Genomic DNA, 12,311 nt, shown 5'->3' with positions numbered 1-12,311 from the left:
CTGAACTACTTTAACAGCGGTCGTGGAGCTGTTGCCTGAAGTTAGCAACCTAAAATAATTTAGACCCCTAAAATACAGGATTGCCTATGGATGAAGGTCTAACGAGTGGCAGTTTGAGTTTCCTGACATCTGGGCACAAACTGGAACCTCAAAAAGCGAAAAGTTCTCTCCTACCTAGTCTTGAGGACGCAATGATGATGATTTTTTTAGATATGTCATATACTTCTTCATCATTGACGTCTTGACACTCTCTCCATAGTGTCTTAAGCGAAGGACCAAAACAAAGATGGATTTCCCCAAGAAATCCATCTTTTTAAACCGAAATCACGAAAATTCTATCAATTTTATTAATTCTGACACCTTCCTACGCCTAATGCGTAGGAAGGTTTTAAATATCATTACATAAAAATATAAAAAAATGAAGATTTCTTACCTAACTGATGCCGCGTAGACCTCTCGTTCCACAAGTAAACAACGGAAATACAATAGCGTCGACCCTTGAACCGCTTATGTATGACGTACTTCCGGAAAGCAATGCCGTCTTAACGAACAATTTAGAGATAAAAATTCTTATTTAACAAATATTAAAATTTATTTCGTGATCATAAATAATTTATATATAATAATATGAATTATTTTCAATCAAAAAATAAATTCTTATATTTGTTAAATAAGAATTTTTATCTCTAAATTGTTCGTTAGACGGCATTGCTTTCCGGAAGTACGTCATACATAAGCGGTTCAAGGGTCGACGCTATTGTATTTCCGTTGTTTACATGTGGAACGAGAGGTCTACGCGGCATCAGTTAGGTAAGAAATCTTCATTTTTTTATATTTTTATGTAATGATATTTAAAACCTTCCTACGCATTAGGCGTAGGAAGGTGTAAGAATTAATAAAATTGATAGAATTTTCGTGATTTCGGTTTAAAAAGATGGATTTCTTGGGGAAATCCATCTTTGTTTTGGTCCTTCGCTTAAGACACTATGGAGAGAGTGTCAAGACGTCAATGATGAAGAAGTATATGACATATCTAAAAAAATCATCATTGCGTCCTCAAGACTATCTCCTACCCCCGTTTTGATCGGCCATTTTTGTTATGAATCGTAACAAAATGGCCGATCGAGACTGGGGTTCCAAAAGGTTCCCTCTTGTTCATGAGCTGCGAGGGGGCTTGCTATATTATTTATACGCTTGTTTTACCTTTGTTTACATCAGAAGCTCGTATTGCTGGTTGTATTCTAGGTGCTCAGTATTTTTTTGCTCTTGCCCTTTCTTGTCAAAAGATGGCATTCTTCAACTATAAGTTGTTGCATGAGGTGCAACTTCTAGAGATTTTGTACAATTTCCTATTATACGCTGACAGCTTGAATCGAGATTGTTATTCACGTTTTGATTGTTGTTTGCGTGATTTCGACCGCAGTAAGAATGCAGAGTAGCTTGGCCAAGATTTGGAGGTAGGGATTAATAATTTTATTTCTAAAACAATTTAGACATAGATCTCTACCTCCTAGGGTCTATGATATAATCAAGATAATTATAGATTGAAAGTGATATATAAAGATATTGATGTGTTTTATAACCACAAATTCGTGTGAGGTGGGAAGAGGATACTAACCTCGCTGCAGTGAGTGGGTTATGATATAACCTTGTAAATTCACCTATAAGTTTGTTTGAAAGTTCTCCCTTTTTAATTCGACATTGACAGGTAGGATGTAAAATGTTTGTCTTCGTTTTCATGGGAAGAATGATTTAATACATGGAGTTTTCAAGATTATAGAGCTTTGAAAATTAAGAAGCATGGTAGGTGGCCCAATTTGTATTAACCCCAGTGTTAAAGCATGACTGTGATAATTGTTCTCTGTCCAGGTTTGATGGAAAAGGAAGACCTTGCCACAAGGATTGATAAAGTTTCTACCCAGATCTGTGAGTTGAAAGCGGAGATAAGTGTTGCCCTGAGGCAGCGCTATGTGGACTTTATTCCATCACAGGATAAGATTGAAAAGATGCACTCTAGAGTACGGTCCTTGGATACTGAGATGCATGACCTTGGGGATAAGATACAGGTACTATAAAAACAGGTTAATTTGGGGTTTGTTACAAAACTGTTGATCATTTGACTGACATCACAATTTATTACATTAAAAGTTTTGTGCAATCACTGTCAAAGATATAATTTATATGAGTTACTAAGCACTATGCTGCAGGAGTGGAAGCATAAATCTTGTTCTTTTATTTTCATGCCTTCACTTGATACCTCTAGAATAAGTTTAGCTATTACTTGGAAATCAACAGTCTAATCAGTTTCTTGATTACTTACAAATGTTATTTCAAATGATGTCTTTGAAAATAAATAATTGCTAGTTTGCTTCAAAATTTGAATTGCTAGTTTTAATTTTACATGTGGATAAAGGTTGATTTAAAATTTGGGAATTACCACCACTCAACTCGTCTGTAAATATAAAAAAAAACATCAAACTAAATTTATGCTAATCAGTTTTATTCAAAACTTATCAAGAGTTGTGGCTACCCTGAAGAAAGTAAATTGACTGTGAAATAGTTTAATTGCTTTGAATTTTAATAACCTCTTCTTTTACAGAGTTCAGACTCCAATTTCCTGTTGGTTAAGATTTAATTTTTTTTTCTTTCAAACCAGTACTGGTCTTCTTTATTTGAATAAAAATATATAATGTACACAAACAAAAGTTTTACAAGTTATTTAGTATTAGATTCCATTTGCTCATATTCATATACAAATTTTCCTTTCCTTTACCTTTCTCATTATCATATCTTTTTTCCACAACATATATGAACATAATTTTCAAATCATAAAACTTCATCTTTTTCATTGTAATTAATGTTATCTTGTAACATTTGTAAATAGAATATAATGCATAATTCAAAATTAAATGAATTTCTTTTCCTTTTTCTTTTCTTAGACCGTAAACAATATGCTGAGGCTTCAAACGAAAATTTTGAATTAAACATTTTCTTACGAGTGCTTCAACGTATTTCCAAAACTTATCAACCTCAATACACAACCAAAACAAATGAAATAAATCACTCAACTTATTGCACTCACTACAAATATTGGTGTTTCTTAAATTCCATTTTTTTAAGTTACAGAGAGTAGGTAATAAATTAAACATAAGATTGAAATTAAAGTGGACTATGGCATTATCTTGAATACTTTTGAGTTTCAGTGTCCATGTAAACAACCAAGAATTCTTATTTTCTTCTTCTAAAATTTCTCTCCAAAATAATTCGGCCCATGATCTTTCATCATTTAATTGCAACATCTCTTGGTAAATGGCATGGCATACATGACTCGTCATTCAAGATTGAATTTTTAAATTTTCTAAACAAAGCAAGGTTATTTTCTTTTAGTTGTTCTCTCCACATTTTTGGTATTGACATTATACAAACTGCATATTCTGACAACCATTGTCCATGAAGATTGACTAACTTTTCTTTTAACTTATAGACCAATTTCACGGCCGGTTTATGTATTTGGCCCTCTATCGGCGACGCCATTGCTGCGGTGGGCAAGTGCGCTGACCGCGATTGGCTCTGTGTACAAATTCAATGAAAGATTACAGATAAGCTCTGATATTGTGTCATTAACTTCATCATAAATCAATAAAATAAAGCATGGACACCTGGGTAGACGATGTAAGACAATGGCCATATCTGACCGATGAAGGTATGATGAATTCTTGCACTTTGGCTACTTTTTCCCCTTAGTTTTGTCAGTAAAAGTGAGTTGATGACCAAGAATCGCTGTTGGTTTTCATCAGGGAGCTCACTTCTTGTTGCTAGTAAATTGTGTGAGAGTAGCGGGAGAGTGAACGAGACATAGAGTGAGAGAGAGAGAGGATGAGAGAGGGGAGGGGGGAGAGAGTATGTGTGAGAGGAGGGGGATAGTGAGAGGGGAGAGGGGAATAGTGAGAAAGGGGGGTAGTGAGAGAGAGAGAGGGGGTTGGCTAGCGAGAGAGTGTGTGAGAAAGGGGGGAGAGGGGGATGTTGTAATCCCGGGGTTGTAATACAGAGAAGGGGATAGTGAGAGGGAGAGAGGGATAGTGTGAGATAGAGAGGGAGAGAGAGGGAGGGACTGATATTTCCATCTAAGCATGATCAAATAAATCCCCCTCCTCCCCCCCCCCCCCCACAAAAAACCACCACCACCACATTTTATGCAGGCCTATAAGTATCCAAAAGGAGGGGGCAAGGCAAGAGAATAAAACAGAGAGGAAGGAGAAAGGAGGAAGGGGAAGAGAGAGCCACTGGCGACGCATTCCTTCATCACGGCCTGGAAACCTATGCAGGGAGTACGGCTTCACACACAAACAGGCTCCATGAGTCCAAGGCGAGTGAATTTCACATTCACTTTGCTTCCAATCCTGAAGCTTTCTCCAATTGTTGTGGCAATTGAACACAGCACAGCTGCGACCTGAACTTTTCCGATTAATGCTCATTGTGAATCTTACAAGAAATCTGCTCAATTGGTCCAAAATAAAAAAAAATCGAACGAATGTACCAAATACCCTATTGACTTGTGTACTATAAAAGTTGATTCGCCCACCGCAGCATGGCGACCAGTCTGCTGCCCTCTCACGTTGTGAAATTGGTCTATTTACAGTAAGAACAGTATTCTTAGATACCAGATCACCAATGAACAAAATATTTGACCGTATCCAGTTCCTAAATAACAACATCCTTCCATTATGTCTGATATTGTTGTTAAACCATAACAATTCTTTGCAAATCTCTGCACAGATTATTTTTTTTCTTTTCCTTAAGCAATTTTTCTTTTTTTTAAAGTAAAATAGACATATAATATTTCACGATAAAACCTTGGAATCGTTTTCAATGACAGGATATATTGTGGATCACACTTACAATTTCTCAAAATAAAGCTTCCACCTAATTTATCAAACAAATAATCAAACATCCATTTCCATTTTGATTAGTATCATCGAAATATTTGAAAAGCCATCTTAACTTAAAACTGTTTAACTGTATATCTAGATCTATCATATTTAATCCACCTTTTGACAAATCACTAATTACAATAGTTCTTTTTACTTTGTGAATTTTGGATCCCCAAAGAAAGTTCATCATTAATTTGTCTATTTTTTAATTAGGTCGTTAGGACAAAAAATTATTTGAGCAGTGTATACAAATGTAGACAATATTAATGTTTTTAAGACAATTATCTTACCTTTATATGTAAGATTTCGTTGTTTGCAAATGTTAAGCAATCTTTCTATTTTATTAATTTTGTCCTTTGACCAATTAAGTTCGCAGCTCATAGATTCATGTCTGGTAAAAAATATACCAAGGGCTTTAACATTTAAGATTTAATAGTATAGACCTTGGTCTTATTGTATGAAAACTGACTTCATGTCAGTTGAGGTTTCCATAAGGGCAGCTAATTAAATAAGTAATTGTGTTCTTGAAGTTAACTAGCTAAAGATCCATATTACTTTGAAAGTTCCCATTATGTACCTCTGAGTTTGTTCTCTGCCTGTATTTATTTTCTTTAATTCTTATTCCACCCAAGGGAGACATTCGAGTGAAACTCAAAACATCTACAAGTGACGTTGTGGAGTTAAGCAAGCAACTAGATCAGTCTAATGCAACCATTGCTGTCCTTACAACACTTTGCAAGGTAGTTCTACGTACTTGATTACTTTTGTTCCACTAGTCCTTTTGTGTGTATATAACTTCTAACCCAGTCATTCCTGATAACAATGGATATGAAAATATTGAATATCACCACGTGTATGTTTTGATAACAATTTATAGGAATTAATGGCTCAGATTAAAAAAAAAAGTATTCAGTAGAATCTGCATAAGTCAACCATCCGCAAGTCAAAACATTTTTTAGACCAGGAGTTGAAGAGATTTTTATTATTTTGATCTCCTGAGATTCTTCTACGCTATGGTGGTACATGTTTGCTGATTCATCATCTTTAAATTTTGGTACAGGTCAAGTAAACCCCTAACAAGTGATTTGAATAGAGAAAAATGAAACAAGCATAATGCTGAATCAGATTTAACTAAGAAAATTATTTTAAACTTTTCAATATAAAATCTATGTGATATCTACTTTTTCTAACGAGTAACATACATGTAAATTTATCTTCTGAAAATGGTGTCAAAGAACTTGTTAACACTACAATGACTGTAATATACTATGGCAGGCTCATCAGGATCTGAAGGAGTTCAACACAGGTATTCTTTATGAGGAATATGTGCAGGCTGCTAACATCTTGGATTCACTGGTAAGTTTTTTCCATGACAATGAAATACCAATGATCACTAAACCACAAGAGCATAGAATGGGTCAATGTGTTTGAAGAGAATTCCATGAAATATTGTTATATCAAAATTACTTGGTTGATTGAACAAGGATATTTTGCCCTTTTTAAACAAACAAAATATATTTTCTATTCTAACATACAGATGTTGGAGCATTCATTTTTATAAATCTTTTTTGAGGTTTTTCTTTTGAGTGAATTTCCTTTTGAGAAAAAAGAGGAGCTTTCGCAAGTCCATTTTTATCAGCTATTTTATTTATATTTTTATTTATTTTATTTTGATTTTAGATTTAGGTTTAGATCATTTGTTGGCAAGGTTAATTGCATTAATCAAATGTTAGATGTAACAAGACAGAGATATTACATTATCCCCCAACCCCTGCTGTATTATTTTTTAAAAACAAATCAGTCTTATTGCCTTTTCTCTTTAAGGATTGTCAACTCAACCTTTTGTGTAGATCAGGATACCATGAGATGAAGATAGTTCATGCTTTGAAAGTAAGAGGCCATTTCTCATTAACCCATGTAGTTATTTGAAAGTTTAAATGATCAGATTTGATTCTTCAAATTGGCAACAGTAATATTTTTCTTCAATTTGTATGTTTTCATAATACATGCACACAATAGCGCCCTTATTATGATTCCATCTGCATAACTTGTTAATCGGTTGATATTGGTCAACCACAGTGTAACTCAACACCATGCATTAATCCTAGTGTTTCTCTTTCAGAGTGATTATAAACTCAGTTTACACACAAGTCCTACAGTTCGGGATCTCACTTGTTATTTAAATGATAAATCGTTCTTTCCTTCCCTTTGGATCCATCGTTCAGTTAAATATTTCTTTGATTTTTAATTCTCACCTTTGAGAATTTCTTTTATTTAATAATTAATAATAGTCACATTTATTAGAAATAAAAAAAAAAACAATAAAATTCAAAAGGAAAAAAATTTAATTCAATATTTGTTCAGAATCCTATAAAGTCTTTGAATAAAAATTAGCAGTTTTGGGCCTTATTCAGTTAATTAGAGCAAACCTTTGATTTTATGCCATAAGTTTGCATAATGAATTAGTTACAAGATTGTTTTAAGAATTTGATTACAGTTTTGTGGATTATACCATGTGTAACGTGCATACCGATTATTGTTGCAATCGTGTGGGGGGGGGGGGGGGAATTTTTCTTATTTTTGTTTTGTTTTGCATGACCTCCATGTATGATCCATCTCTATTGAATTCATATTTCAGAGCGAGGAAACTGTTGTTAGGGAAACCTTGTTCTTCCATCTTGGAGAATCTTGGTCAAAGACTGTCTTGTTTCAACCTGTTGAGGGCGGTAAAGGGAAAGGAGCCAAGTCAGTTATCAGTCCTCAGCTTGTTGTGGGTAAAGTCTTACAGATTAATTTATTATATTTAGGTTTTTTTATTCAGTCTTATTATCTTTGTTATTTTGAGGTTTACGAGACAAAAATGAAAATGTACTTTCGGTAAAAGCCCAGGCCTTACTCAAGCACAAGGCAGTGAAGGCAATTGCTTTGGATGCCCCTCTCAACTAAATGCGTTGGCCTTCTGAGGGCGTACTGTACATGCTGGTAAAATAAATGTACTCATCTTCACAAGTAAAATAAGTAATGAATCGTAGTGCTAGATGTATCTGAGATGATAATTGAGATATTTGATTTTCATGTCAGATAAAATTATGGAAAGGAGTTTGGTATCCTACATTTTTTTTTATTTTCTTCAAAGGTCAGTTACTTGAATATTATGAAAAATCTGATTTTAAGAACACAAATACAGTCCTAAAGCAAGACTTTGAGGAAGTTCTTTCAATTGACCAACTCCAGCCTTTCGTGCATATTATATCCAAAGGTCACATGTATAATGTTTATGAAAAGTAATGTAATTTCTACCTACATGGAAATTGTGATGATGTGCTGAATATCCGTTTTTCTATACCTGTTCTAGTTCAAAATGAGAAGTTTCAGTGTACACTTCAAGCAATGGAAACCACAGGCTGTCTTAATAACAAACTTGAGAGTTTTAGTGAGTATTTTCATTAATAGGATTTTATGCCATATTCCATTTGACAATAATATGACTAACCTTACCTCATACTGCACCCAATAGATATAATAATGTTTTCATTGCAGGGACAAATTCTTCCCCCCTCCCCTATCGGAAAGTACATCCAGTTAAAATCAATGTTTCAAAATACACCCCAACCCCAGCAATATATGTAATTTTGTAACAAAATGAAGATAGAAAATTGAATGTTGTAGACTTCACAATGCATCCTTAGTTTTAGTACTTTGATATCCCAGTAAACTTAACATAAACCTTTCATTAAAAAAATGTGATGATTCATATCTCAATGTAACATTTTTCATGTCTTAAATTAAGAAACATTCATTTTCTTTTGTTTGTTAATTGCTTCATATACAGAAGTTAATTGTGTGGTTCATCAGTAAAGTATAAAGGGGAATCTAACCCAGATAGAAAAATGTTTTTAGAGGCAAAAAAAAAGTAGGTAGGGAGTTGGGAAAAAGGTTGAATAATATCAGACTAACATTAAAATAAGAAAGGTGTGAATGTTTAAAAGTTGTACAAATTTGTAATCACTACACCTATGAGGACTTCAAATTTGCCATTATATGACCAAAGTTTGATTTAAGTGATAACTTGTTTTGCCATTTCCTATCTCACTGAACAGTATGATAGTGTGACAAGTGTTGATCCCTTCAAATATCTGTTATTACTCTTAAATTTCAGGTAAGAAGTTACTTGAGCACATTCTTCATCCAATCATAAGGAGAACAGATATCCATCTCAACATTGAATCAAATCAACAGGTAACCATTATTTCTATCGATATGATAATAGTGGATGCCTAGAAGGGGATCCACAGGCATTAAGATCATGGGTCCTCTCTGTTTTGTTCTTTTTTTCAATGCTGAAACTGTTGTATGAATGAATCTTCTGTATGAATAAATGAAATTAGTTCAAGTATTCAGATTTGGGGGTTGCAGGTTCAATTATCAAAGGTTTTAGAGGTCTTTAAAATACAAACTATAAATACACTTGTACAATAAATGAAGAGCTACTCGATAAAAGAATGATTTTTTATACCGGTTTCCTACCTTTATTCTGCTTGATGAACAATGTAGGTCGTTGGATTTATTTTCTATTGTTGTTCATGACACAGAAAGTGACTATTTCCATAGTGAAGGCCAAAACTGAGCAATCTTCATCCATTCCATCTCCAACAAGTGTCTTTGATGATATCATCAAGGTCTTTGAAGCCCTTGGTACACCACTTTTAAGCCATGTAGTGAAGAAACGAGGTCATGGTCAGGATACAAGTATCATGAGTATTCTAGGTAGGTTTCTCATCTGATGAGGTAGAATTCTCCCCTAGGAGTTTGAAGCATGTGCATATTTTTTTTAATAAGAATATATTCATTTTAAGATAAAACCCTAAAGTGGCTGAAGGGGTTGGAGCAACAGTGCCCGTCAGGATGAAAGTGCTTCACAAGCATTATTTTGTTTACAAAGTCAATGCAAATGGAGTTTTGTCACCTTATTCTTAAGGATATGATCATTTACATTTTTATTGTTTGAAATTATTTATCCTACCATAGATATCTTTCAAAAGGCTTCTAGAATGAATAATCCCTGCCCCCAAAAATAAAAATACTAAAATACAAAGACATACACAAGAAATCATAAAACAGTAAAGTACATTATAAATTCATTTCCGAACCAAATTTTTTTTTACAATTTTGTTATTTTTATGAATGTGCAGAAGAATTTTACACAGAAAGCAGCATTCTAGGAGCTTTATTTATTAAATTACAATAATTATGCAAATTATGCATTAATTAATGTGAATTAACATCTGATTATGTCAGAGAAATTAACAACACACCCTTGTAGATTACATCATATACTACCATTATGCATATTTTTGTAGCACTCATGCAGTTGGTGACAGATCTCCAGGGACAGGGGTGTTGATTTAACCAACATTATTGAAAGGGCCAAAATAGCCCAAACTGGTTTGGGCTAACCCTAATAATTAGGGGGGGGGGGGTTAGCCCCTCCCCTTTAAAGCATTTTCCTCCTTATCTTGAATTGTGCCTCTCTGTTAGGTTCTTTAATCTGGTCAAGCATGTCTAAAGTCCTCATCAAGGATTGCCTCACTCCTTCTATACCAGCTACCAGTACAGAGGTAGGATGTTTGATTTTTAGATATGTCTATTTTCATGTATGATGGGGGGATCTAAAGCTATGCACTTTGTTTATAAGCAATAAAAAGTATGACAATTTGAATATTTCAACAGATTTTCTTTCTCTAATTTGTGAAAAATATTCCATATAATTTGGTTTTCTTTTGAATTCATATCATTCATGTATAATTTTCATTACATAACAAAAATGATATATATTCATTAGTGTTTTTGGCATGAATCATAGAAAAAGAAACTGATCCTAAAAATTTCATTCTAAACAGATATGATCTACTACCACATTATAAACAAACACAATTTGCAGGGGGAGACTTGTCATCATAAGCAGATTGCTTGAAGAAAATGACAACTTTCAATGAAAGATCATAACCCAATTAAGAATATCTCAAAACTAACTACACAAAAATCCTGCAGTGTTTCCTGATGGGTGTTTCATAATACTGTTCTTAAGTAAAGAGTGACTTTAAGAACGACTGATGATCATTTCTTGTGGTAAATAGTATATAGCAAAATGTTCATTGGCGATGGTTTAGCGTGTAAGAAAGGATCACCAGTCGTTCTTAAAGTCGCTCATAACTTACAAACAGCTTTATGAAACGGCCCCCAGAAGACCTTTTGATTTTGAATTGGAAGGGGTCCAAAAGCTAAGTATTTGAGTTTTGTCAGACGTGTATCAGTCAGGTATGATTATTTACGTCTGGGACCGACCTTTAACGTCACCATCCGAAAGACGTGATCAGGGCTCGAACCTTGAACCTCTGCATCAATTTGTAACTTCCCCACAGCTTGGATTACAGGCGCACGCCACAACGCCCAGTTGTACTTGATTTATCTTGCAAAAATTTTGTATTTCCTGCGCCTCAATTTCTAAAGTATATTGAAAATATTGGAAAAATAGGAAATGAAGTGATTGTAACTCCATAACTGCCAAGAGTTGAGGGCTTACTCTGTAGTTTAGTCTCTATTTATTAAGCCTCTGATTAAATTCTGAATAGGAATCCTTCGTCACACTGCAGTCACAGTTCCATTCACAGAGTGCACATTTTGTCATTGAAATCTATGTGTAATGAGTGGTGTGTAGTTTAAGGACGTGTATAGCTTTAGAACTCCTTACCATACATGACCTTTGTCACTTGTAATGCATTAGCTGGTCCTGTACATGTCATGTACATCGATGAATCTCCCTGTATATAAACAATTCAAATAAGTATTGGAAAATATTGGACATGCAAGATCTCCATACTTTTCTCACAAAATAAACCTATATTTGCTTTATCGTTATTTTTTCTCCCTGAAACTCAAAAAGGTATAAGAAACCAAAACTTTTGACATTTAAGATCCCCACATTTTCCTAACAAAATATCTAATATTTGCTTTATGGTTTATTTTTTATTTTCTTCATGTTATTCACAACTTATGTCATTTTTTTTCTTTTGCTTTCATAGCTGCATGAATACAAGTTAATATTTGATGCTACAAGAAAGTTTGAGGAGTCTCTACAAGGCTTAGGTAGGTAAATAATGATTATGAAAATACCAACAAAATGTTTACTACTACTACTACTACTACTTCTACTACTACTACTACTACTACTACTACTACTACTACTACTACTACTACTACTACTACTACTACTACTACTACTACTTCTACTTCTACTACTACAACTACTAGTACTAGTACTACTACTACTACTACTACTACTACTACTACTACTACTACTACTACTACTACTACTACTAC

At 33.9% G+C, this 12,311-nt stretch overlaps 1 protein-coding gene across 1 annotated transcript in view; it reads left to right on the top strand.

Annotated features, from left to right (window-relative positions):
• Nucleotides 1-12,311, top strand: part of LOC121409101 (centromere/kinetochore protein zw10 homolog) — a 33,043-nt gene that overhangs the window by 8,416 nt on the left and 12,316 nt on the right. The window contains exons 2-11 of the mRNA XM_041600919.1: nucleotides 1,870-2,066; nucleotides 5,564-5,671; nucleotides 6,207-6,287; nucleotides 6,756-6,821; nucleotides 7,570-7,705; nucleotides 8,287-8,364; nucleotides 9,091-9,170; nucleotides 9,524-9,698; nucleotides 10,470-10,549; nucleotides 12,014-12,077. Of these exons, the coding sequence (XP_041456853.1) occupies nucleotides 1,870-2,066; nucleotides 5,564-5,671; nucleotides 6,207-6,287; nucleotides 6,756-6,821; nucleotides 7,570-7,705; nucleotides 8,287-8,364; nucleotides 9,091-9,170; nucleotides 9,524-9,698; nucleotides 10,470-10,549; nucleotides 12,014-12,077 (1,065 nt within the window). The remainder of the gene's footprint in view (nucleotides 1-1,869; nucleotides 2,067-5,563; nucleotides 5,672-6,206; nucleotides 6,288-6,755; nucleotides 6,822-7,569; nucleotides 7,706-8,286; nucleotides 8,365-9,090; nucleotides 9,171-9,523; nucleotides 9,699-10,469; nucleotides 10,550-12,013; nucleotides 12,078-12,311) is intronic.

The sequence above is a fragment of the Lytechinus variegatus genome, chromosome 2, assembly GCF_018143015.1.
Source record: "Lytechinus variegatus isolate NC3 chromosome 2, Lvar_3.0, whole genome shotgun sequence".
NCBI lineage: Eukaryota > Metazoa > Echinodermata > Echinoidea > Temnopleuroida > Toxopneustidae > Lytechinus > Lytechinus variegatus.
Note: the sequence above shows the minus strand (reverse complement) of the source record. Positions and strands in the feature narration are given on the sequence as shown.